Source organism: Equus caballus, chromosome 5 (assembly GCF_041296265.1).
Source record: "Equus caballus isolate H_3958 breed thoroughbred chromosome 5, TB-T2T, whole genome shotgun sequence".
Lineage (NCBI taxonomy): Eukaryota > Metazoa > Chordata > Mammalia > Perissodactyla > Equidae > Equus > Equus caballus.
The window spans coordinates 23,111,085-23,138,977 of record NC_091688.1 but is presented as its reverse complement, the minus strand read 5'-3'; the positions used below and the strand labels follow the sequence as shown (position 1 = coordinate 23,138,977).

At 40.0% G+C, this 27,893-nt stretch overlaps 1 protein-coding gene, 1 long non-coding RNA gene and 1 pseudogene across 2 annotated transcripts in view; 2 read left to right on the top strand and 1 right to left on the bottom strand.

The window, feature by feature from the left end:
* Window positions 1-4,258: 4,258 nt before the first annotated feature.
* LOC106783152 (small ribosomal subunit protein uS8-like) lies at window positions 4,259-4,844 on the top strand (annotated as a pseudogene).
* A 2,240-nt stretch (window positions 4,845-7,084) lies between these two features.
* Window positions 7,085-8,237, bottom strand: LOC138924028 (uncharacterized). The gene is made up of 2 exons (XR_011438511.1): window positions 7,720-8,237; window positions 7,085-7,204 (listed from the first exon to the last, which is right to left on the bottom strand). It is a non-coding gene; the product is annotated as an uncharacterized lncRNA (long non-coding RNA).
* Window positions 8,238-8,374: 137 nt separating this feature from the next.
* The window catches only part of FLVCR1 (FLVCR choline and heme transporter 1), a 36,705-nt gene continuing 17,186 nt past the window's right edge, over window positions 8,375-27,893 (top strand). Inside the window, exons 1-3 of the mRNA XM_001488684.7 lie at window positions 8,375-9,358; window positions 13,825-13,969; window positions 20,157-20,297. Of these exons, the coding sequence (XP_001488734.2) occupies window positions 8,621-9,358; window positions 13,825-13,969; window positions 20,157-20,297 (1,024 nt within the window). The 5' untranslated portion in view covers window positions 8,375-8,620. The remainder of the gene's footprint in view (window positions 9,359-13,824; window positions 13,970-20,156; window positions 20,298-27,893) is intronic.

The window sequence follows — 27,893 nt, the reverse complement described above, 5'->3', positions numbered from 1 at the left end:
CAGAGCTAACATACTAATAATACATGCATCACATGCAGTAGCATGCTACATGATAGCGCAGGCGCAAGCACAACCCGCCTCTACATGCCATTGACAAGGCACTCCTTCCCAGCCTTTGCCTAATAAAAGCCCCACAATCCTGCTCCCTAACTAGCTGGTCACCTGCCCCTTTCCTTTCTGCACCGGCTCCCTTGTCCCTCTCCTGTGCACAAGCTAATAAACTTTTCCTTTTCTACTCCCATTTGTTGTCTCTCTTGATTTCTACCCTGGGGGACAATAAGAACCCCATGTGCTGGTAACAAAAGCTCCACAGACCTTATCACCCTTGGTCCATAATCTTCACCATGGGAAGGATGTGTGCAAGTGCGTGCGATGTATATGTGTGTGTTCACACCCATGAGTTTACCAATGCTTGCTCATCAACTCTAGAATTGCTCCACTCCACTCTCTCCCCATCCATTTCAGACATGCTCTTTCACTTATTTGCTTTCTGGGCTTCATACATGTTTTTTACTCCTTTGCCTAAACATCTTTGGATTAGCAGCTTGCTTTCTCGTTGTGTCCTGGCTCCAGCCGGCACTTCCTCTAAATATAGTTTTTAGGAGCTATTTGTTCTCTTCATTCTGATCACATACAACCTTTAAGACTCTTTAAGATGCTCTGGATTGGCCAGGGCTAGAGAGGGAGATTGGAGGTCTATTTTCATTGGTCTAATACCTTCATTACAGCTGCAGTAAATGAACGCCAGAGCAGGGGATCAACAGGAAATATGTAAAGCAGTTGCACAATCTTTTTAGTGCAAATTAGGCAATGAAGATATTAGTTGCAGTAGGTGCAAGGGGTGAACAGAGTTAGATTTACCACCAAGTTCGCATAGCTTACGCTTCAGGGTCTCCTTGAAGGTCTTGGACCTAATTTTGTAATTTAACTTTCACGTTCATTTCTTATTTTCTTCTCCCACAGATTTTTTTTTTTTTGAAAGGAATGGATTTTAAGGAGAAAAAATGGGGCAGAGAGGTATGGAAAAGAAAACAAATACAAATGTAAGCTGTTTTGCTAATTGTTTAATAAACACAACAAATTAGTATAGAGAATGCCCTGTACAAAACAACACATAAAAGTTCAAAGATGAAAGTGTCCCCTTAGGCAAGGCTGAAGGTTTTAATGTCTGGTAGAGGAATTTAGGCTACAGGCCTTGTTTTTGGGTGGATCACTGGGTGCGTGGCACAGTCCATGCTTTTAAACAGATTTGAAAAGAAGAATGGCCCCTTGGCTCAAGTAGAAGTAAATGAAATATTTGGTTTCATATGTCACACAACTACCAAATTTTCTCCCCACATTGTACTTATTGTCAAACTCTTTCTTTTTCTCTCTCTCTTTTTTTTTTTTTTGAGGGAGATTAGCCCTGAGCTAACATCTGTGGAGCTACTGTGGAGCAGGGGCTGGCCGACTGCAATGGTCTCCTGGGGGAGGTGGTGGTGAGGCTCAGAGTGTGTGGGAGCTGCCATTGCTACTGTAGGGGAGGAAGACATTTCCTCTACCCTCTCTGGGTTCGTCTGGCCAGAGAACAAATTAAATTCACATGAGACAGAACAGCAGAAGAAAATTAAACAAAGCTTTATAACATGTATACATGGGAGAGGTCAGGCAAGCTGAGCAACTCGCCAAAATGGCTGAAGCCCCCACCTTAAATATCATCTTCAGCTAAGGGCAAAGGAGGATGTTGGGGGTGGGAGGAGTCAGTTACAGGAGGTTACCAGAAACAGGAATAAGATTATTATGCAGATTTAAGTCCTTGCCTTTGGCATTGATTAAGAGTTTCTGGGGATAAGGTCATCCTCTTTCTTCTTCCCGGTACAGAGAGGGAGGTATCTTTACAGATGGAGATTTCCCTTACAAATGTAAATGTTTCTTAACAAAGGGTAAGCAAGTTCCACTCCTCAGAGCCTCCTTCCCTGTCCCAGCCCCAAATAATCCTCGTGACAAAGAGACATATCTTGGGGTGGCCAATGCCAGTCCCCCACACTACCAAAGCCATGGTGTATCTTGATGTCAGTTTCTTAAAGAGATCCTGAAAATGATGAAGCCTCAGACTCTGAAAAACCTGGATCAACCTCCGAGGGGTGAGGAGAGGTAGCACAGGTTTCAATCAATTCAAATTAAGCAATTAAAACTTGGAAAGAACTTTTCAAAACAAAGTTTGAGTTTTTAATTTGCTAGTAACTCAAGAAAGACTTTTTTTTTTTAAAGGAAGATTAGCCCTAAGCTAACATTCCCTGCCAATCCTCTTCTTCTTTGCTGAGGAAGATTGGCCCTGAGCTAACATCTATGTCCATCTTCCTCCATTTTTTCTATGTGGGATGCCTGCCACAGCATGGCTTGATAAGCTGTACACAGGTTCACACCTGGGATCCAAACCGGCGAACCCTGGGCAGCCAAAGTGGAGCACGTGAACCCAACTGCTATGCCACTGGGCTGGCCCCTAGACAGGGCTTTTGTGCTAATTTGCGACTTGGGAGAAATCAACTTGGAAATACAATGCTCAGGTCCCAGGTCCTTGCCTCGAGGCTCTGGTCACAAATTCAACCAAACTGAGATAGTGAATCTCTTCTCCTGGTTTGATAAATGGCTTTACAAGAAAATGAAGAAAATCATAATATTGTAATGTTTTTCTAATCGCAATAATCAGGGTCTGTTTTGTTATTTTAAATGTTTGAACCATTAAGAGAGCCTGGTGTATTAGAGAATCTGACCTATTAGACTTGTGATTTTAATTTATGTTTAATTGCTGTTCCACTTGTAGTATTTTTATTTGAAAGCTGTGTGTAGGAAAAACTCACTCTACCTCCTGTGTTGTTCTCCTTTACTCTTTATCACACTGACAACACTTCTGACACCAGATGTGGCATTTTTTTCCCATTCCAAGCAATTCTGTGACACCAGCTGGGTGTCCTACAGTTCAACTCAATTCTGACACTATCTACCTGGAGATAGCGTCAGATCCCACAGGTTAAGGTCTCAGTCCCACAAAACTACCGCTCCCCGCACTTCAGATGCCAATTGAAAGTCCAGGTTGTCACCCGAGCCTCTGACTGATTGACTGGCTATAAATCAGAGGTTCCCGTGATTCCTTCCTTCCATTCGGTTAATTTGCCAGAGCAGCTCACACAACCCAGGAAAAACATTTATTACTGTTTACCAGTTTATTATAAAAGGATATGATGAAGGATACAGATGAACATCCAGATGGAAGAGATGCATAAGGCAAGGTGTGTGGAAGGGGGTGGGGGGTGCAGCCTCCATCCTCTCTCTGGGAGCGCCACTCTCCCAGCACTGCCACGTGTTCACCAACCTGGAAGCTCTCTGAACCCCGTACTCCTGGGATTTTTATGGAGGCTTCAGCACGTAGGCATGATTGATCATTAACTCTGTTTCCAACCTCTCTCCCCTCTCTGGAGAATGGGAGGTGGAATTGAAAACTCCAAGCTTACTGTCATGGCTTCGTCTTTCTGGAGACCAGCCCCCGTCCAAGAACCCCAGAAGGGTTGTCTCATTAGAACAAAAGACACTTCTATCATCTAGGCAATTCCTAGGGATTTAGGAGCGTTGTGTCAGGAACTGGGGTCAAAGACCAAATATTAAAATAAAAGATACTCCTAGCATTTAGGAAATTACAAGGGTTTAAGGATCTCTGTGCCAGGCACTGGGGGCATAGACCAATATATATATTTTCAATTATCTCACAGCTCTAAAAGAGTTTCTTTGCAAACAGTATTTCACTATTTAAGAAAATTTGTTTTGGGGCATCCCCATGGCATAGTGGTTAAGTTTGGCAGGCTCCGCTTTGGCAGCCTGGGTTCATGGGTTCAGATCCTGGGCATGGACCTACACCACTCATCAGCCATGATGTGGCAGTGACCCACATATAAAATAGAGGAAGACTGGCATAGATGTTAGCTCAGGGCAAATCTTCCTCAGCAAAAAAAAAAATTCATTTTAATTGAAAAGTTTTAACTTATTAAGCTTGTAAGTAGTATTTTAAATGCTTTGGATGATTTTTTTTGTTAGATTTTTAGCAGTGGTATACTGGTAGATGTAGCATTTACCAAGCCATGCTATGGCAGGTGTCCCATATATAAAGTAGAGGAAGATGGGCACAGATGTTAGCTCAGGGCTACTCTTCCTCAGGAAAAAAATTAAATCTGTAACAATTTACACAAAAATGTACATGTGGTTTCCACCATTGTTCTGTGCTGCTACAATGGTACTCATGAACGTCTTGGCTGATCCTCTCAAGAGCATCAACAATGCTGAAAAGAGACCCACACACCAAGTTCTTATTAGGCCATGCTTCCAGGTCATCATTCGGTTTCTAACTGCGATGTTGAAGCATGGTTACATCGGCGAATTTGAAGTCACAGAGCTGATTTGATGATCACAGAGCTGGGAAAATTGTTCCGAACCTCATAAGCAGGTTACACAAGTGGAGTAATACCAGCCCTAGATTTGATGAGCAACTCAAAGACCTAGGAAAATGGCCGAATAATCTGCTCCCATCCTGTCAGTTCGATTTCACTGGACTGACAAACTCAATTGGCAGCACAGACCAAGAGAAAGCAAGACAAAAACACACGGAAGGGAAAACCTTGGGATTCTTTTTCCAGGAACATAATATATACAAACACATAAAGTGCCTCAATGCAGGAAAAAAAAGTACGCATAGGAGGATTCTGATTTCCAGCCTGTTCCAGACCTCTATTCCCAACTTAATCTTTCCACAGAGTAGAACAGCACAGCCTTGGCTGCGCAGGTGGCCAGAGCATGGTAACAGCGATGCAGACTGAAGGCAAGCCTGCCAAAATCTACCCACCTCCCCATGAAACATGGATTTTACATCTAGTGGCATTGTTCTGGTTTGCACCCTCTTAGACTGCAGGAAACCTTTGCCCAGGAACAGCCACATCACTCCTAATAGTGTCGCAGACCTTGGCTCCTGGGTGCTGTTCAGATCTCATTATCACTGAACCATTACATAGTCAAATCTCACTCAGACTCTGCATTCCACACCCATAGTGTAGCTCAATCTCATTTTGACTCCCAGTCAAGTGATGCTCCAAGTAGTGTCCTCTCTGGCAGAGATTAAGGTCCATGTTGTGTTATACATCCTAAAATATGATACAAAGTAGGATTCATGCCTAAACTGGTTAAAAAGTATCTACTACCAAAGCCTTGAGAGAGGAGGCAACGGTTAAGAGATTAGAATGATACCACAAAGAGTTACTGCTGAGTTTTCCCCTTTCTGCACTCCATTCTTTATGGAACTTTGTTGAAAGAGGTACATGAATTTTGTCCAATCTTTTCACTGGAACTATCTTATTTTACTTTTCATAAATCATGGAAACTTAAAGTCAGAAGAAACCTTAGATCTCACACAGCTCAATTTGCCATGGAATTCAGGAATTCTATCCACAACATACCTGGTCCAACACAGATATCATCTAACTGCTGTCTAAATACATCACATGGTAGTTCATTTAACTGTTGACCACCTCTAATGAGAAGAAATCTACTTCTTAGGCCACGGGTAGTTAGTATATGCCATTGGGAGTTGCCCTTCAGGTGCATCCTCAGAGCTATCTTTTTACAATCATAAATTCAGTCTGAAAGAGCTTGGAGTAACTCCAGGACACTCCAAGAAGGCTTAATTAGACAAGACGGGGTCAAATCTAAGATAACACAAGAATGAGATATGACTTTGAGAAAAGATATGAGTTGATAACAATGGCTTTGGGTAACATTTACTGAGTATTCTTACAAATCAGAGGTCAGGTACCATTGAAGTGCTTTATATTTATTAGCCATTTATTTATGACAACAATTCATAAAGAACATTGTCCTCATTTTCCAGTTGCAATAAAATGAGGCAAAGAGTAACTAGTCCAAAGTCATGCAGCCAGTGAGTGAAAGAGCTAGGATCTGAGTCCAGATCAGTTGCCTCTGGAGCCTGGACCCTTAACCACTATAGTAGACTACCATAATAACTGTAACTAAGAATGCCTGAACCATGTGCCAGGCATCATTCGCTCATTAATCTTCATAATAACAACCCTATGAAGCATATACTGTTACAGAACAGCTAATTAACTTGCCCAAGGTTGCACAGCTAGCGAGTCTGAAGTTGGGATTCAAATCCAGGTAGCCTGGCTCTACATCTGATGCTCTTCCCCACTACTCTAGACCTCCTTGGTGGCATGCTCCATGTAGATAGTGACATTGTCAGATACAGAGCTTTGTCATGCACAGGGAAGGCAAATGACAAGGTGGGCAAGTATAGTATAGGCATCAGCTGGTAAAAACATGGAGGGAAATTAGATGCTGACTGAAATCTAGCTTACCTAGAGGACTCCCAACCCAACCATTTTTGCTAAAGACATAGAGAAGACGAATTATCTCTAAACAGAAGGAGCCTACGCAACCAGAAAGAATGGCCTCCCTGAAGGAGTACATTCAGGAAGCTGTCTCTGTACAGAGAGGAAAGTTATCTGGCAGAAGATTATCTCCAGCTCCCACTGGGTAACAGGAAGAGGAAGCCTAATATAATTTGCCAGTGTCTGGTTTCAGGAAGAGGGTGGGAAGTTTGCAGACACCTGAATGTTTATTGTGAACATCTGGAATGGAGGTACAACTGAGGCAAGCAAAGAAGGGTCCATTTAAAATTCTACCCACTGGATTCCCTTTCTGAACAGCTTTTTTTGTGAGCTATGTAGAAGGTTTCATGGTGCATGATGGTATAAAAAATGCCTCTGAATATTGAATAATAAGTTGTGCTGAATTTTAAGCAATGCAATTAGTTCATTTTACAGAATTCCATAAAATAAACTTAACTAAAACTGAAATCCTTTGGATTCCACATGATTTGTTCATTCAGAGAACATCGCTCATTAATCTGAAATAATACCTAAATCAAGGCTTAGGAAATCGTATTTGCAGGGAAAATCTACAAGGCTTTTTAAAAAAAGAAATGGGATTCATTTACGAAGCAAGTAATTATTGAAAATATTCAATAGTAATTCAATGCTTGTTAGCTGAATTCAGTAAATATTTATTGAACATGTGTGTTAGGTACTGTTTCAAGTTCTCAGAACACAGCAGCAGCAGCAAAAAACAGCAAAACTTTCGGCCGTGCCCTCGTGGAGCTTACATTCTATGGGGAGGGAGAAAATAACCAGAAAAAAATGAAGTAAAATATAGGCCACTTTACATAACGTAAGCACTAAGAAGAAAAATAAAGCAGGGAAGGGGCAAGGGGAGGGGGCGTGTGGCAATGTATATACGGTAGCGAAGGAAGGCATTAAAATACACATATTCCTTAAAGTATAGGATTATGTAACATTTCACCTGTACTGAGAGGTATAGGATATATTTTTATACATGACCAAAATAATAATGAGGCAATAAAAAGAAGGTATACAGGGTTTTGGGATTCTAGATAGCAGCACTTTAGACTAAATCCATAGTGAGATATCCCTAGTCTCAATTTCACTTTAATAATGAATATTTGGAGTCTTTTTTTTTTCTTTCGGATTTAGTTTCCCAAGAAGTAGCAAGGCTGGCTTTTTCTCTAGTCCAGGAAGATTTACAAGCGACTTGTGAGGGCAGGGACTATGTCTCATTTTTGTTTTTCATTCCCCAGGGCCTATGACAGTGTTTGGCACATACCATTCAAAACAAGTTTGGTAGCTGGAACCCACCGAATGCGCGTGCCCAGTAAATACTAACAACAGGCGTTGGTCCAAGGGAGAATGCCGAGCGACACGGTCTGCTCCGGCGCAACACCTCTCACTCGCCTCTTCGTCAGCGGCGCGGGGGTGGGGGGATTCCAACTTCACAAGGGCAGATCTCTGACGAAATCTCTTTATCTGGATTGGAACGCTTTCTACTGCGTTTTTCCTCTGCCGAGATAGCAAGAATTTATGAGACGTGGTCCTGTCTGCTCTAAAGACCTTGACGGACAGCTGTGCTAGGGCTAGAGGTCAAATTCATCCTCCACCGTCGATTTGGCCCAGCCCCAGGGGAGCCCCTCTGGGTGGAGAGGGTGATGCCCGCCTCCGTTTCTTTTGTTTCTCCGGAGTTCTCCAATCCGCGGGCCGCCTCCCGTTCGCCCAGCACCGGGACACGACGCTACCGCACGCTTCCCAGGAGCACCCCGAACCGGCCATCCCCTCCCCCGCACCTCCTACCTCCCCGCTCCCGCCTCCGCTTCCCGGCAACTTGCTCCCGCCCCTCCCCCCAGGGAGCTCCCGATTGGCTCCCACGCCGGGGGAAGGTGCCCTCTGATTGGCTGGTGGGCACCGCGCGGTGCCTCAACGCTCCTGGGGCGGGGCCTGGCGCGGGGTGACTGCCGGCTCCGCCACGCGTGAGGAAGACTTGGTTTGCGGAACCGGGCAACCTGAGCTGCGTTTTGTGGCTCACGCCCGGGCTCACTCGGCGGCGGAAAGGGTTGCAGGAGCAGTGGGCCAAGGGGTTGGCTTGGGGTGCAGGGAGGGCGGCAGGTCCCGGGCCGGGGGTGCCGGGCGGGGTAGGAGAGCGGGACGCGAGGCGGCGCCGGGTGCCCGGGGACATGGCGCGGCCGGACGATGAGGAGGGGACGGCGGTGGCGGCCGCGCACCCGCCCACGAAAGGATACCTCCTGGTCCCGGGGGACGCGCCCGCCGGGAAGGTGAACGCGGAGCCGCAGAACGGGCCCAAAGCCGGCTTCCTGGCCCTGAATGGGGTCCCTCCGGACAGCCCCGCGGCCGCCTTGGGAGCCCTGGGCAGGCCACAGTCTCCGCTGGCCCCGGAGGAGGAGACCCAGGTCCGGCTGCTGCCCAAGGGCCCCGGGGAGGAGACCCCGTGCGCCGAGGACCCCCGGATGTCGCGGACGGCGCTGTCGCCGCGGCGCTTTGTGGTGCTCCTGATCTTCAGCCTGTACTCGCTGGTGAACGCCTTTCAGTGGATCCAGTACAGCATCATCAGCAACGTCTTCGAGGGTTTCTACGGCGTCTCCTCGCTGCACGTCGACTGGCTGTCCATGGTGTACATGCTGGCCTATGTGCCCCTCATCTTCCCGGCCACCTGGCTACTGGACACCAGAGGCCTGCGGCTCACCGCCCTGCTGGGCTCCGGCCTCAACTGCCTGGGCGCCTGGGTCAAATGCGGCAGTGTGCAGCAGCATCTCTTCTGGGTCACCATGCTGGGTCAGTGCCTGTGCTCCGTGGCCCAGGTGTTCATCCTGGGCTTACCCTCTCGCATCGCCTCAGTGTGGTTTGGGCCCAAGGAGGTGTCCACAGCTTGTGCCACCGCCGTGCTAGGCAATCAGGTAAGGACTAGGGTGATAGATGAAAATCGGATCCTTAGAGGACCAGGAGAAATCGTAGGCTATGAGAGCTAGGCGTATGGATAGACCCTCAGGAGGCATTTGTCCATAAATGAAGGAGAAGAGGTGAGTAGTCACAAGAGAGGAGGCAGTCTTGGATTAAAGAGCGTTTTTGATTTATTTGTAAGGAGAGAACTTTCAAAACCAGTTTAAAGTGACCCTCTTGTCATCTTTGAGAACTACTTGTAAAATAACTGTTTTAGCCTATATATGCCTCACATCATAGAAAAACTGTCATTGCAGTAATGAATGAGACTAGGATAGGTATTATTTTTGTCACCACTGTATTCTTTGCAAAAGGAAGGTGTTGGATTCTGGGAAATTTGTTCCCATTTTGAGTGGTCAATGTGTACAGCCCGTTTAATTTTATGTATTAGTGGTCAACAGGGTCCCTGGTGCGTGACAGACACTTATAAATGACTGCTAAATAAACGTTCTAGGGATAAGGCCTCACAGCATTGCTGAGTCCAATTACCAATTATTAACAGTAAGAAAATGCAAGACAAATCACACATCATGGAATCCATTGTGAAAGGGTGGCTTATTCTGCCAAGCCTGTATTAAGGTGCTTCCTAGTCTTTCGGAACACCATAGGTTCAAATTCCGTTAGCATGTCACTAGCATTACTAGGTAGAATGGTTTCCGTGTTTTTTTTAAATTGCAAACTGATTATTGTAATTTAAATTTTGCTTATGGAGTCTATAATATTTTATGTAAATTGTATTGAGTGTTCTTTCAGCTTGAGGAGAATCTAGTTAAAAATCTGTATACCAAAAACATAACCTCTCTCTATTCATATGGTACTACATGTAGCTATGTAACAAAAGAATGTTAGTCTTACTTTTGGTCTAATAGTGTTGCAACATCACAGGATTTGTTTAAAATCCATAAAAAGACAAACTCTGTGTGCTTATTGCTTTATATTTATTTCCTTTCTTTAAAAGTACAGACGAAACGATAGCTCGAAATATTGTGAATCCAAAATAATTTGTGACTGATATTTTAGTTGGTTGCTTCTGCATGTTTGGATATGAACTGCTTTCTTAAAGTAGTTTACATTTACTAAATTATGTTCAAGATTAACATTCATTGAGCATAACAGAAATATTATCAATTCCGTATCTATGGATCATCTATTTCATGGATAATAAATGGAAATGTTTTCTCTTAGGCAGATTTCCTTCTAACTGACTCAGCACACCTCTGGGCCTTCCTAATTCTCCCTAAGAGTTTCTCCCTAATCCTTCCTTGACTCCAGTAGCTGTGCACTTGCTCATAACCACCAAGTATGCATCTTCAGCCTAGACTATAGAATAATCATCCATAATAATATTCAGCATTATTGAGCACTCACTAAGAACCTGGCACCATGCTAAATACTTTACAGGCATTGTGTCATTTAATTTAATAATGTAAGGTAGGAACTATTAGTCTCCCAGTTTTGTAGATACAGAAAGTGAGACTTGGAGGGATGAAATTAATTTCCAAAGTCACACAGCTAATTAGAGGCAGCATGCACATTCATTTCTGTCTGATTCCTGAATCCTGGCTTTTAACTACACATCCATACTGCCAAATCTCTAACCTGAGAGAACCTTTTAAAACATAGATCAGATCATGTCATTGCCCTGCTTTGAACTTGCCAGTGAGTTACCATACTACTTAAAATCTAAAGTTGTTACTCTGGCTTACAAAATCTTAACTGATATGTCTTGTTTGGTTCCTTAAACAACATTAAGCTTCTATTTGCAGAAACATTCTTTCTGCCTGGAATGTTCTTCCTTCCAGGATCACATTATTATGTCCTTATTGTCGTTCACCTTTCAGTTTAAATATCATTCAGTGGCATTTCTTGATGATCCTGTTTAGAGTTGCCTAGTCACTCTCTTATTATATCATTATACTTTGATTCTCCTTGTAGCTCTTATCACTGTCCCACATATTTATATGTTTATACGTTAATTGTTATTTATTGCTCATCCCCCATCCTTGCCATTAGATTGTAAGTTTCATGAAAATAGGCACGTGGTTTGAATGTACACAGCTGTTTCACCAGCATTTATTACAATGCCTGGCACATTCTAGATTCTCCATGAAAATTTGTTGAATAAATGAATGAGCTTCAGACTCAGATGCTGGCCGGCTGGATATTTCCGCTAGAATATCCCATACAAACCCACCACTTAAAATTTACCTTGTCTCCTACTCATTTTTCTTCATCTCTACTGCCAGTTTCTTAGCTTTGGGTAACCCCAGCTGTCACCTAGAGGTTGCTAACTGACCTTCCTTGCTGCAGCTCTCACCCTCTTCCCTCCCTTCTCTAAACTCATCCAGTGTGGTCTTTCTAATGTCCAAATCTGTCCACGGCAGTCTCTTGCCCCCTGTCGTGGCTTCCATTGCCCTTAGGATAAAATCCAGACTCTCTAATGTGACAATGTGAGACCCTCCACATCTGCCTCCTGCCAACTACTCAGCTTCACCTCTCTCCACACCCCTAATTCTGCAGACGAACTCTTTCTCTGCTCTGAGGGGGACTGTGCACTACTTACAGTTTCTCACAAGGTCATGCTGTCTTCTTCCTCGCCTTTGTACATGATGTCCCTTTGGTTGGGAACACTTCTACTTCGCTTGGCTAACTCCAATTTCTTATTTAGATCTTTGCTTCTCCAGAAACTTTTCCCAAACCCCAAGTCTACACAAAGTGCTCCTCCAAAGTACTGTCTCAGCTGGGGTGACCTTGAGTTCCAGTTTGCCTGGAATAGTCTCGAGTCATATAGCATAATTACTGATGGAGTCCTTTTCACTCTGAACAGTGTTCCTGTTTGGATGATAAATTACATCATCTCCCCAGTTGGCACCCTCTACCTCTCCATCACGGTATTGTACTTAACTACAGTCACTTTTAATTACCTGATTAATTGCCTCTTTCCAACTTTTTGTAAGGGAGCAAATGAGATACTTGTTACTATCTCTGCCTCAGCCTCCTTCTTGAAACCAATCTTGGTGCCTTTTTCTTTTCCTCCACTCTTCCAAAGAATCTGATATCTCTCTCCATTGAACCTCCTTTAATATATTGATTTTATTTCTCTTGTGATTATCATATTCAGCTCTATTTTTTTCTTATTGAGATGAAATTCATATAACATGAAAGTAACCATTTTAAAGCATACAGCTCAGTGGCACTTAGTACATTCCCAGTGTTGCACAACCATCACCTCTAGTTCCAAAACATTTTCATCTACCCTCAAAGAAGACCCAGTACCCATTAAGCAGTCACTCCTCATTCCTCCCTCCCTCTAGCCTCTGGCAATCACTAATCTGCTTTTCCTCTCTATGGATTTACCTATGCTAGACATTTCATACAAAGGCAGTCATATAATAGGTGGCCTTTTGTGTCTGGCTTCTTTCACTTAGCATGATTTCAAAGTTCACCCATGTTGTAGCATGTATCAGTACATCATTCTTTTCATGACTGAATAATATTTTATTGCAGAGATGTACCACAGTTTGTTTATCCGTTCATCTTTTGATGGACATTTGGGTTGTTTGTACCTTTTGGCAGTTGTGAATAGGACTGCTATGAATATTCATGTACAGTATTCAATATTTGTTTGAATACCTGTTTCAGTTTCTTGGTTATATACCTAGGACTGGAATTGCTAGGTCATATGGTAATTTTTTGTGTAACTTTTTAAGGAACTGCTAAACTGTTATCCACAGGGGCTGCACTATTTTACACTCCCACTAGCAGTGTGCAAGGGTTCCTGTTTCTCTACATCCTTGCCAATACTTATTTTCTGTTTTTTAATTTTTTTAACATTTTTATTATAGCCATCCTAGGGGTTGTGGAGTGGTATCTCATTGTGGTTTTGATTTGCATTTCCCTAATGGTTAATGATATTGAGCATTTTTTCACGTGCTTGTTGGACATTTGTATATCTTTGGAGAACTGTCTGAGTCCTTTGCCCATTTTTGAGTTGGGATGTTTGTCTCTTCATCATTGAATTGTAAGAGTTCTTTATATATTCTGGATAGTAAATCTTACCAGATATGTGATTTGCAAATATTTTCTTCCATTCTATAGATTGTCTTTCTCAGCCTTATATTGCATATTCTTATTCCCTTTTTTGATTGTAAGCATCTAAAGGGTAGGTACTGTATCTCACACAACTTTTTCGCAGCATGATTCAGATAGCAGGAGCTCAGTAAATGTTTGTTGAATAGGGAAGACATTTGTCAGCAATTTCCCTTTAACAGTACCATAGTAGTAGAGACATTAGAAGATGCTGCTTTAAAGTTTACAAAAGCACCTTACATACACTAGCTGTCTTCTTAAGTTGTGTTAATTGCCAGTATGTACTTTTTTTCTCTTATAATAATAGCTCTTAACAGGACTCTTTGTTTTACAGCTTGGAACTGCAGTTGGCTTTTTGCTACCACCTGTTTTAGTGCCCAACACACAGAATAACACAGATCTTCTGGCTTGTAATATCAGTACCATGTTTTATGGAACGTCAGCTGTTGCCACACTTTTATTTATTTTGGCAGTAATTGGTAAGTGAATTATTTTCCCTGAAGTTTACATAGATAAATGCATGACAAACATATGAAAATAAAGATAACCAACCCTGAAATTCTTAATGATAATACCTTGAATGCCATTTGCTTGTTTCATTCTCGCTGTGCACTGTCTTGTTCAGGTAATGAATGCTACAACCCTAGCGATATGTTATGGTCCACTACATCTGTTTCAGTATTGTAAAGGGTTTGAAGACTAATTCATCTCATTTATCTCCCTACTAACTTTTCTTCTCTGATAACTCTTGGTTTCAAACATATTACCTGCCTCCTCTCTGCATATTCCTCTGCTAACCTAGCCAGGAACAAGTTCTTGTCATGCTTTGAAATGATGATAATAGGCTACAACTTTCATTTTAATGGAAATCCTTCCAAGGATCCCTAACTTAACAATTAACTGGATCTGAAAATGTTGACCAGTGAATGACCCTGGGCAGCAGCAAGCTGTTCAGCAGAATTTCAAACTGTGGCAACTATCTGCTTGTTAGGCCACTCCAGCAAAGCACTGCTGCCACCATTCGTCACTGAGTCCTCTCGTCTGGGCCTGTCTCTTGAAGCAGTCAGTCAGAATCAGCTGCCAGCAGCCATCAGCAGTTTGGAAGAAGGTTTGGGAAGGTCTGCTTTTTAAAGTTTATTTTTAATGGGAAACAATTTTGATTTCAGGGAAAAGGATAGGTAAGGTTTATTTAAGTAATGTAGCTGCCAACGTAACTGTAATGTTGCCCATTAGGCACTCAGTTTATCTTAAATTGATTTGAAGAGGAGAGGAATTACAAAGTGGAAAGGCCATCTTTTAATCATTAAAATTTACAGTTAAACTGCATTATAGCTGGAGTTTTAAAATTTGTGTATTAATTTTTACCATGGCTATACTAGTAATGAAAAATTCAAGTTTTATGATCTCCAGATATGAAATCCTCAGTTTTCAAAGAAATGTGTGCTGAAGACTATGGAGTGTTTCAATAGAGACTGCCTTTGTAGATGGACTGCAGGATCCAGGTACAGGAAGCTCAGCCACATATTTAATTTTGTTTAAGATAATGAGCAAATGTTCTCTTGGTAGCATATATTCTGACGTGTCCAATCTCCTTATGGTTGGCTTTATGTCCTTAATTAGTCTGAGAGTGGCGTATTTGCTGTGTAGAGGCTACTGAAAAAGAAAAAATTAACCCTGTAATATTTTAGCAGTTTAACAAAGTTTTAAGAGAAATTATATATTTTTTAAAAACAAGCTCTTAAGTCTGCTTTTCTGGTAGTCATAGATGAAATATGAAATAGAGTTTATATGGATTTTGCATAAACGGACCTTTTATTAGCAATAGGGATTTTTAAAGTATAAAATTCTGTTTCCTTTGATTGCGTATATATCTTCACATAAATTGTGGTTTGCGTTTTTTTTAATTGTCTTTAATTGCGTGTCTCTTTGAAACAAGTGAGGGGCTGGCCCCGTGGCCGAGTGGTTAAGTTCACATACTCCGCTTCGGTGGCCCAGGGTTTCACTGGTTTGGATCCTGGGTGCGGACATGGCACCGCTCATCAAGCCATGCTGAGGCAGCATCCACATGCCACAACTAGAAGGACACACACAACTAAAAATACACAACTATGTACCAGGGGGCTTTGGGGAGAAAAAGGAAAAAATAAAATCTTTTAAAAAAAAAGAAGTGAGAGAGTAGTAGATTGTATATATGTAAAGCTATGAAATTATATATGTGTTTAAAAGTATATGTATGAGATGCTACAAATATAAAATTAGTTGTCAGAGGAGGGAGAAAATGATAATAGGTGTGACCATTCGCTTATCACCCTGTGTTATTGGAGAAATTGAGAGAGCTATTTATGTATGTAATTACATATTTATGTACTCATGGCGTATGGGTAGATGGTGGAAATGGAAATGGGGAAAAAGAAGAATGGAAATGGAATAGGAAAAAAGAGCTCATTGTCAAGTTTTGCTTGGCAGCCTATAATCTTAATCTTATGATACTAAGCTTAGTATAAAAGTAAGATAATACTCAGTTGTGATATGGAAGTCTTAGGTTGAAAATTGTGACGTTTAAATAAAAAATTTACCTATTTTCCTCATATCCAAATGTTTACTATTGAGGAAAATGTGGATTTTTAAAAAATCTGTACTTACTTAAAGGACCAAAATTACTGGGACACAGTGCTACTTTCCTCTAAATTCTACTGATAAATACTTTGGAAGCCCAACCAGATCTTCTAAAATAGTTTAGTTTTGCTGATGCTTTCAGCAAGATGACATATACTAAGTTGGTGTTCAGCAGTCTTCCTAAAATACTGTCTTGAAGGTTCGTGTCATGTAACGCTGTTCCTCTCCCTCATGGAGCTTACATGTGAGTATAATCCATCTAACATTTCTAGGAATTAACCCATGCCTTCCACTGAATTTCACACTAATACTCTGTTCTTATTCAGAGAACACTATTATAGCCCTTAGCATTTAATTGATATATACCAAACATGTTTTGTCTTGTTTTGGTGAAGAAGATTGGCCCTTAGCTAACATCTGTTGCCAATCTTTCTCTTTTTTGCTTGAGAAAGATTGTTGCTGTGCTAACGTCCGTGCCAATCTTCCTCTATTTTGTGTATGGGACACTGTTGCAGCATGGCTTGACAAGCAGTGTGTAGGTCTGTGCCCGGGATCCAAACCTGTGAACCCTGGATAACCAAAGTGGAGTGCATGAACCTAACCACTCTGCAACCAGGCCAGCCCCACCAAACATGTTTAAAGACGCACTACATGCTGTATCTCAATTAACTTACAGTAATATTATCATTCCCATTTTATAGATGAGGAAACTGGAGCCAGAATTTAAATAAATTTAATATACCCATGATCACAGTTAGTAAATACTGAAAATGAGATTTGAGGCTTGGCAATCTAACTCCATATAGAAAATGTTTTATATAAAAATACATCGTTTTAACTTTTACTTAGCCTTATTTTTTATTTCAATTCAAATTCCTCTTGTATGAGTGGTAATGTTATATTTGAAAGCTATTCTTGTGCAGCAGAGCAGTAAACTACATCACTTAGGTGTATCAAGTAAAATCCTTACCATCCTGGTTCTCTACAGTGAGTGCAAGACAGAAACCAAAAGTAATGGCAGTCAGAATATTTAATATTAAGGTACTTACACATGTGAGTGTAGAACATATATGCATAGTTTTATTTTGATTCTTATATTCAGGATATCTATGTATAGGCTACTATTGTAAAGTTTTAACAAAAATACATTTTACTTAATTTATCAGAATTTCAAGTCCCTGAGATAGTCTCTGATTTTAAGAAATAACTGTTCCTCAAAACAGACAATGTACTTTGTGTTCACTCAATAATTACAGAATTGTTTTACATTACATCATGCAATCCTCATAGCAGCTTGTTGATGTTATTTCCATTTTATGGATGAGAAAGCTGTAGTCGAGAGGAAGGAATTGTCTTCTTCAGAGTCATACAGCGAAATGAGGCAGAGCCAGGATTTAAACTTCTATTTGTCTTATAATAAATTAGTATGTGTAACGTTTGCTTGAACCACAGGGACAAATGATAAAATCAAAAGATAATGTCATAGTCTAATTTCAAAAAGTAGAAGTGGTCCTAAACAGCAATAGATTTGCTAGTTTTTTTATCATGGGAGAAAAAGTTTGACTGTGGTGCCCAAAAGTCCTTTGGCTACTTTATATGCCTGTTGCCAGGGGCAGGGAATAACTGCTTTGATAGTTATTTTGTTGGCACAGGTTTTTAGTGGGGAGAAAAGAAGGCAGAAGGCTATTGTTTTTCAGTTTCAAAGGAGAAAGGAGAAGCCGTGTTTCATCCTTTGAAAGGAGCAGTGCAGCGTAACCAGGGTCATAGACCAGTGGTTTTCTTGTTCCTCTTTTTCTTCATATAGACTTAAGCCCAACTTTTATTATATTGTGTTGGTGGTAGATACAGGCCTGATTTTGCTCAAAGGGCAGTTGACTACCTGAAACTAAAAGATAACACTGGTTTTTAGAAAATAAATCTAGTAGAGTTAAAGACTAGTAAGAATTGTTTTCATTTTGCATTTGAGTTTACATCCAAACCATTTAGACTTATTTTACCATAGTGAGTAAAAACCTAAGTAAGAGACTCATTGAATACCCATGAGTACCTTGTAAGCATAGCTTTACATTCTGAAGCTTTGTTTTACAACTGTATGAGTTCTGTATTACCAACATTAATAAAAAGAGATAGCTTTCTATCTTAACTGGGACACAAAGTGACTTTCAGGAAAGGACAGCAGACGTCCTCAACAGTCCAAGGAGCAGATAGGGTGAAAGGAAGAGGAGGAGTTGCAAGAACTTAAATATTTTATGTCTACCAGTCCTCCAATGTAAGAATATTAAAAAGTAAATATTTATGAATTATGTCTCCTCATGAATTAGTTGTGAGACCTATAAAAATAGAAGTTGGTTTACTTTGATAAGTTTTAGTTAAATCATAATTAATCAATGTTTTGGTGAGCAAAGAAGTTTAATTTTTTTATTAGCAGCAAACAGGAGAATTAGAGAATTATGGTTTGATATGGAAGTTTCATATGGAAGTTTTAAGGATCATTTCTTTCGCAATGATTTTCAAACCCGGCTGGGTATTGATAGCATTTCGGGTTTTGTGTTTAATACAGATTCTCAGGTTCCATTCTGGAGGTTCTGATTCACTGAGCTTTGGGTAGAATGTCAAAATCTGTATTATTTTTAAATTTCTACATGATTATGATTGACAGCCAGGTCCATCAGATCTAGCCCACTTTTAGACTACAAAGCGTGCCTTCCTTGTTGGAAGAAATAGCCACTGTAAAAAAGAGAAAGAGAAAGAAGAAATTCTGATCTTTTAGAAAATATTACTTTTTTATGAATCCATTTACCTTCTTTTTCAGTTTTTGAATTTACCCTATTTCATGGATTCTAAAGTGTGCGTTTATACTCTGGTTTCTCTTCAGATCGTATAAATCTTTCGCCTTTTCCTAAAGTGTACATTTTTTTCATGAAATCTCTGAAATTGAGATGACTTTAATAATCAGCGTCTAAGATGATTAAGTTCTAGAGATCTGTACGATATTATGCTTATAGTTAATACTGTATTGTGCACTTGAAAATTTATTAAGACGATAGATTTCATGTTAAGTGTTCTTACTACAATAAAGAAAAATTAATGGCATGTAACATTGGTGGCAATTGAGGCATGGTTATATAGAAGCCTTCTATTAATACCTGGCAAGATCATCGAGTGCCAGCATCAGAGCATCTTAGAGTCAATGAAATACAGTATTTTTCCATCTATTTTAGTTTAAATTTTTGAGTCATTACTAAAACTAGATTTTAATTTTGATGTACCAAATTTTAGCAGTTTAACTCTTTCTCGAGTAGTCTTGACGTCTGACTTGCCTAAACCTACAGAAATCTCTCTAGCCACGTGTTACAGGAAGTTGGTAGATCCTTCCCTGCCCATCAGAAGAGCAGTCTCTAAATGTCTGGCTGAGAAGGCTGTGAGATCTGTAACTCCATAAAAATCGGAAGTGCTAGAACTTACAGTGTTGGAAACCATATATCGCCTTTTGTATCACTCAGCTCTACACCTAGATTTTCCATATGCAGCTAGAGTGAGTCAGCAAGAAACACCTAGTTCCGCTCCCATGAATCCACCTCGACTTTTTCAGTTCTAAAAGTATTATTAGATCAGATGATAAACTATGTCAAATATCAAGAAAATAATTACTAAAGACAGTCTTCTAAAAGTTCAATAATACATTGGCTTGCTCATATCTGATGTTACCTCTACTTATAAACTGAACTAAATTTAAAAATACAATTGTTGAATACTTAATATAATCAAAATTGATCTTGCATAACTAAAAATGGAATAATCAGCGGGCAATGTTGTGATATAATATTGCTGGTTTTGCTATTCAGTTGTGCGAATTGGCCAAATCTCTGTGTCTTAGTCAGTTTCAGAGGACTGAGATGATAATGCCAAACTATTCTTCATTTAGAAATTAGTGAAAATGAAAAGCTTCACTATAAAAGACATTCACTACCTCTTTAAACTTAAGGTGAATTTAATCTGCTCACTGAGGAAGATACATATATTTAATTGCCTTTTTCTGTATGTTTCCAGCATTCAAAGAAAAACCTCAGTATCCACCAAGTCAGGCTCAAGCAGCAATCCAAGACAGTTCCCCTGAAGAGTACTCCTATGAGAAATCAATAAGGAACCTATTTAAAAACATTCCTTTTGTCCTTCTATTGATTACTTACGGTAAGTGGTTTTCTTTTATTTTCTTTGTCGTCTATATAAACCTTTCAGTGTTGTAAATTCTTCTCATTTAATCTAGTTGGGTTTTTTCTGAGGTCATATTGGTTTATAACATTATGTAATTTCAGGTGTACCTTACTCTATATCGGTTTCTGTATAGACTGCATCATCCTCACCACCAGTAGTTTAACTTTGTCCATGACCATACTTATGTGCCCCTTTACCCCTTTTGCCCACTCCTCGACCCCCTTCCCCTCTGGTAACCACTAATCTGTTTTCTTTATCCATGTGTTTGTTCATCTTTCACATAGAAGTGAAATCATATGGTGTTTGTCTTTCTCTGTCTGGCTTATTTCACGTAATAACCATAACGTAATACCCTTAAGGTCCATCCATGTTGCTGCAAATGGGACGATTTTGTCTTTTTATAGCTGAGTGGTGTCCCATTGTGTGTATATACACCATATCTTCTTCATCCATTCATCTGTTGATGGGCACTTGGGTTGCTTCCACATCTTGGCTATTGTGAATAATGCTGCATTGAACATAGGGGTGCATAAATCTCTTGGAATTGTCAATTTCATGTTCTTTGGATAAATCTCCAGTAGTGGGATAGCTGGATCGTATGGTATTTGTATTTTTAATATTTTGGGAAACCTCCATACTGTTTTCCATAGTGACTGCATCAGTTTTCATTCCACCAGCAGTAGATGAGGGTTCCCTTTTCTCCACATCCTCTTTAACATTTGCTGTTTTTTCTTGGTAATTATAGCCATTCTGACAGGTGTAAGGTGATATCTCATTGTAGTTTTGGTTTGCATTTCCCTAATACTAATGTTGAACACCTTTTCAGGTGCCTGTTGGCCATCGGTATCTCTTTGGAAAAATGTCTCTTCCTATCCTCTGCCTATTTTTTGATTGAGTTGTTTGTTTCTTTTGTTGTTGAGTTGTATGAGTTCTTTATATATTATGGAAATTAACCCCTTCTCGGATATATGATCTGCAAATATTTTCTCCCATTTGGTGGGTTGTCTTTTCATTTTGTTCATGGTTTCCTTTGCCTTGCAGAAGCTTTTTAGTCTGATGTTATCCTATTTGTTTATTTTTGTGCATGGTGTAAGATAATGGTCTACTTCTATTGTTTTGCATGTGGCTGTCCAGTTTTCCTAGCACCATTTATTGAAGAGACTTTCCTTTCTCCATTGTATGTTCTTGGCTCCTTTGTTGAACATTAGCTGTCAGTAGATGTGTGGTTTTATTTCTGGGCTTTCAATTCTGTTGCATTGTTGTGTGTGTCTGTTGTTGTGCCAGTACTATGCTGTATTGATTACTATAGCTTTGTAGTATATTTTAAGTCAGGTATTGTGGTGCCTCCAGCTTTGTCCTTTTTTCTCAGGATTGCCTTAGCTATTTGGGGTCTTTTGTTGTTCCATATGAATTTTAGGATTCTTTGTTGTATTTCTGTCAAGAATGTCATTGGCATTCTGACTGGCATTGCATTGAATCTGTGGATTGCTTTAGGTAATATGGACATTTTAACTGTGTTTATACTTCCAATCCATGAGCATGGAATATCTTTCCATTTCTTTATATCTTCAATTTCTTTCAATAATGTCTTATAGATTTCATTGTATAGGTCTTTCACCTCTTTGGTTAAATTTATTCCTAGATATTTTATTCTTTTTGTAGTGATTGTAAGTGGGATTGTGTTCTTGACTTTTCTTTCTGCTAGTTTGTTATTAGTGTGTAGAAATGCAGCTAATTTTTTGTAAAGCCCCAGTGCATGGTTGTATATCCCAGTTGTAAGTCCTTATAGTTCTTCTTTGTGAGCCGCCACCACAGCATGGCAGCTAACATACTGGTAGTGTGGTCCAACAACTGGGAAATGAACCTGGGCTGCCGAAGTGGTGAGAGCACCAAACTTCAACCACTAGGCTGTCAGGGCTGGCTCAGACATGCAACTGATTTTTATAAGTTGATTTTGTACCCTGCAATATTGTTGATTATTTTTAATAGTTTTCTTCTGGATTCTTTAGAGTTTTCTATATATAGAATCATGTCCTCCACAAACAGGCAAAGTTTTACTTCTTCCTTTCAAATTTGGATACCTCTTATTTCTTTTTCTTGCTTAATTGCCCTGGCCAAAACCTCCAGTACTGTGTTGAATAGGAGTGCTAAGAGTGGGCACCCTTGTCTTGTTCCTGTTCTCAGAGGGATGGCTTTCAGTTTTTCACTGTTGAGTATGATGTTGGCTATGCATTTGTCATATATGGCCTTTATTATATTGAGGTACTTTCCTTCTGTACCCATTTTATTGAGTTTTGATCATAAATGGATGTTGGATCTTGTCAGATGCTTTCTCTGCATCTATTAAGATGGTCATGTGATTTTTACTCCTCATTTTGTTAATGTGGTGCATCACATTGATTGATTTGCGAATATTGAACCATCCCTGTGTCCCTGGTGTAAATCCCACTTGATCATGGTATATGATCCTTTTAATGTATTGCTGTATTTAGTTTGCCAGTATTTTGGTAAGGACTTTTGCTCCTGTGTTCATCAGTGATATTGGCCTGTAATTTTCCTTTGTGTTGTCCTTGTCTGGTTTTGGTATCAGGGTTATGTTGGCTTCATAGAATGAATTAGGAAGCATTCTGTCTTCTTCAGTTTTCCTGAATACTTTGAGAAGGACAGGTATTAACTCTTCCTTGAATGTTTGGTAGAATTCTTCAGAGAAACCATCTGGTCCTGGACTTTTGTTTTTTGGGAAGTTTTTGATTACTGTTGCCATTTCGTTACTTGTGATTGATCTATTCAGATTCTCTATTTCTTATTGATTCAATTTCGGGAGGTTGTATGAGTCTAAGAATTTATCCATTTCTTCTAGGTTGTCCAGTTTCTTGGCATTTGATTTTTCATAGTGTTCTCTTATAATCCTTTGTGTTTCTGTGGTACCTGTTGTAATTTCTCCTCTTTCACTTTTAATTTTAGATATCTGAGCCTTTTCTCTTTTTTTCTTAGTAAGTCTGGCTAAGGGTTTGTCAATTTTGTTTACCTTCTGAAAGAACCAGCTTTTTGTTTCATTGGGTCTTTCAATTGTTTTTTTAGTGTCTATTTCATTTATTTCTGCACTAATTTTTATTATTTTCCCCTTTCTGCGGACTTTGTTTGTTCTTCTTTTTCTAGTTTTCAGTTAGGTGTAGTTTAAGAGTGCTTATTTGAGATTTTTCTTCTTTCTTGCTGTGGGTCTGTATTGTCATAAATTTTCCTCTTAGAACCACTTTTGCTGTATCCCATAAGAGTTGGTATGTTATGTTTTCATTTTCGTCTCCAGGTATTTTTGTGATGTCTCCTTTGATTTCACTGATCCAACAGTTGTTTAGTAGCATGTTGATTACATATTTGTGACTTTTCTAGCCTTTATCTTGTAAGTGATTTCTAATTTCATGGTGCTGTGGTCAGAAAAGATACTTGATATGATTTCAGTCTTCTTAAATTTTTTGAGGCTTGCCTTGTTTCCCAACATATGGTCTGTGTTTGAGAATATTCTGTGTGCACTTGAGAAGAATATGGATTCTGCTGTTTTGGATGGAATGTTCTATATCTGTCTAAGTTCATCTGGTTTAGTATTTCATTTAAGGCCACTGTTTCCTTGTCGACTTTCTGTCTGGATGATCTATCCATTGCTATAAGTGGGGTGTTGAGGTCCCCTACTATTATTGTGTTGCTGTCAATTTCTCCTTTTAGGTCTGTTAATAGTTGCTTTATATACTCTGGTGCTTCTGTGCTAGGCACATATATATTCGTGTTAGGTCCTCTTGGTGGAATGTTGCTTTTATCATTATATATTGCCCCTCTTTGTCTCTCATTGTCTTTTTCATCTTGAAGTCTGCTTGTCTGATATAAGTATGGCAATACCTGCTTCCTTTTGCTTGCCATTTGCTTGGAATATCATCTTCCATCCTTTCACTCTGAGCCGATGTTTGTCTTTAGAACTGAGATGTGTTTCCTGGAGGCAGCATATTGTTGGGTCTTGTTTTTTAATCCATCCAGCCACTCTGTGTCTTTTGATTGGAGAATTAAATCCATTTACATTTAGACTGATTATTGATATATGAGGGCTTAATACTGACATTTTATCTCTCGTTTTCTGGTTGTTCTATATTTCCATGTTTTTTTCCCCTTGTATTTCTGACTGCCATTTCAGTTTGGTGGTTTTTTGAGATGGTTTTCTCAGTTTTCTCTTTATTTATGATTTGTGGCTCTGCTTTGATTTTTTCGTTTGGTGGTTACAATGAGGTTTGTATAAAAGATCTCGTAGATGACAGGCCATTTTCTGATAGTCTCTTGTCTCCGTTAGCTTAACTAGGTTCCAACCTTTTCCTCTTTCCTTTCTGAGTTATTGTTGTCACAAATTGTTCTTTTCTGTGTTGTGTGTTTGTGACTAAATTGAAGTGTTTATAGTTATTTCTGATGCTTCCCCGCCCTTTGTCTTTTATGTTATAATTAAGTGTTTACTGACCTATTCTGATATAGAGCTGCACTTTTCTGATTGTATTGGTCTATTTATCTCCTTGTTCAAGGTTTTGTAAACGTTTGCCTTTGTGTTTCAGGTATGAGGGCTTCTTTCATCATTTCCTGTAAGGAAGGTCTAGTGGTGATGAACTCCTTCAGCTTTGTTTATCTGGGAAACCTTTTACGCCTCCATCATATCCAAAGGATAGTTTCGCTGGATAGTATATTCTTGGGTGAAAGTTTTTCTCTTTCAGTATTTTGAATCCATCATTCCATTCTCTCCTAGCCTGTAAGGTTTCTGCTGAGAAATCTGCTGAAAGCCTGATGGGGGTTCCTTTGTAGGTTATTTTCTTCTGCCTTGCTGCCCTTAGTATTTTTTCTTTCTCATTGACTTTTTGCCAGTTTTAATGTTATATGCCTTGGAGAAGGTCTTTTTGCATTGATGCAATTAGGAGTTCTGTTGGCTTCCTGTACTTGTAAGTCCAGTTCTTTCCCCAGGTTTGGGAGCTTCTCAGCTATTATTTCTTTGAATAAGCTCTCTGCTCCTTTCCCCCTCACTTCTCCCTCTGGAATACCCATAATCCTTATGTTGCTTTTCCTAATTGAGTCAGATATTTCTCGAAGAATTTCTTCATTTTTTAAAAATCTTAGTTCTCTCTCCCCCTCCATCTGAAGCATTTCTAGATTTCTGTCTCTAATTCAGTAATTCTGTCCTCCATAACGTCAGCTCTATTTTTTATGGTTTCTAAATTATTTTTTATCCCATTAATTCTGTCCTTCGTATCCAGAATTTCTATATAGTTTTTTTAAGGGCTTAAATCTTTTTGGTGAAGTATACCCTCTGCTCATTAATTTTAATTCTGTGCTCATTGAACTATCTTTCTGAGTTTTCTTGTAACTTGTTGAGTGTCTTTATGATAAATACTTTGAATTCTCTGTCATTTAGATTGCAAATTTCTGAGAGTCAAGATTGGTCTGGAGAACTGTTATTTGCCTCCTGCTCTGAAGTGTTACTGTAGCTCTTCATGTTGTTTGATAAGTTGACCCTTTGCAAGCACATTTGTGGTAGTATCAGGTCACAGATTCCACCTGCCACTGCTGTGGGGGAGCAGGAGCTGTGTTTCTGAATCCTGCCCCCTCTACTGGAAGTTGTGCAGGTAGGGCTGCTCTGTGTTTGTGCAGGCTGGCTCTTGCTACTCAGTGGGTTGCTCTTGTGCAGGTGGGGCCTCTGGGCTTAGTGAGCAGGTTTGCATGTGCAGGCTGGCACTGCATTCACGGGTGGTTTGGCTGAGCTCCTGCTCTTGGTGGTCATGGTGTCTACATGGGGGCTGAACTGTCGCTACTCAGTGGAGTGTGTTCCCACAGCCGAGACTGCTGTGGCATGGTGGGCACTCCCACAGCTGGGCTGACACTCCAGAAGTGTTTGCACTCATGGTCTGGCTGCCTCCACCTCCTACTATAGTCGTGCCAGCTGTTGTGTGAGGCTCTGAAACCTGGCTCACTGATTCCAGGGAGGTAGAGAGGTCCACTCACCCAGTCCCACTGCTTCGCAGGACCTGGTCCACGCACCTTCAGATGTATGCCTGCCTGTATTTCTCAGACGTCCTGTTGTGCTCTGTAGGGAATCCTCTGTTGGTTAATGAATGTCCGTTTAGTTGTAACTTAGAGGGAAGAGACAAAGGGAACAACTCACTTGGCCATGATGCTGACTTCACTCCCTTTAATCTGATGGTTTTAGCTTTAATTAATGAGATATGTTTAACTCTATAAAAATAATTATAGCATAGTCATAAACTTCAATTCTGGACTAAAAGCGAAAACTTTAGGATGGATTTTCTTACATGTTTTTAAAATAAATAAAGAGTAGATCTCAAATTGAGAAGCACTGTTGTCTTTCATGAGTTCCCACGGAATATTTTAGATCCTTTATGAACTATAGTTATGACCATTATAAGCATTTGGGAAATATCATCAACGGTTCCTTTCTTTGACCCTGTGCAAATTAGCATCTATTTTGACTGTTCAATCAAAACTTGATTTTAAGGTCTCCTTAACCATTTCTAACCTTCAGAAACAATTCTCATCTTTCTAGATCTTTCAGGATAGCTGACAGATATTCATCCTAACACTGTAGCTTTGACTACGGCCACCAACACATTTGGTTCCCTTCAGAGTTTTCTGACAGTTTATTCTTTGTTTCTTATAGTAACACTGTTTATTTGAACCACCAACACCACCTATTTCTGTCTTACTTGCCTTCAGAAGTCATTCACTGCTGTTTTCTTCTTTACATTTTTTGGGGAGTACACGCCCTGGTACATAATTGTTTTACAAATTGTAACAGATCATGCCCTGACCTTAACTCTTACCCTTTTGCCAGGATTACTTCCACCCCCTCCCTTTTTTTTTTAGTGGAAATTGTTAAACACAAAAGTGAGGGGCTGGCCCCGTGGCCGAGTGGTTAAATTCGCGCACTCAACTGCAGGCAGCCCAGTGTTTTGTTGGTTTGAACCCTGGGCGCGGACATGGCACTGCTCATCAAGCCACGCTGAGGCAGCGTCCCACATGCCACAACTAGGACCCACAATGAAGAATATACAACTGTGTACCAGGGGGCTTTGGGGAGAAAAAGGGGGAAAAAAAAAGTGAAACATTTAATATAATGAATTCCTATGTACCCACCATCACCCAGCTTCAACAGTTAGCAGCATTTCACCCTTCTTGTTTATCTATTTGCTGTACTTTTTTCTGGAATATTTTAAAGCAAGTCCCAGATGTATATCATCTCAGCATTAAATATTTCACTGTGCCATAGTTCTTTTTCTTAATTTTGCTGTTTACCTCCACTGGTTAGCTTAAACTTAAAATTGATAACTAGGAAGTAGAGAAAATATAGTGGCTCACTATTATCTGTTGGAACAAATTTATTTCTTAGATTGTCATTTAAGGTGACTTCTTTCACTGTGTCCCACTGTAAAATTCTCTTTCATCCATATTTATAACTAACTCCTTGCCACAGACGTGTATACTCACGCACATAGACATGCCTTCAGATGCCTGTACACTGTTAATTCTAGTCTGTGT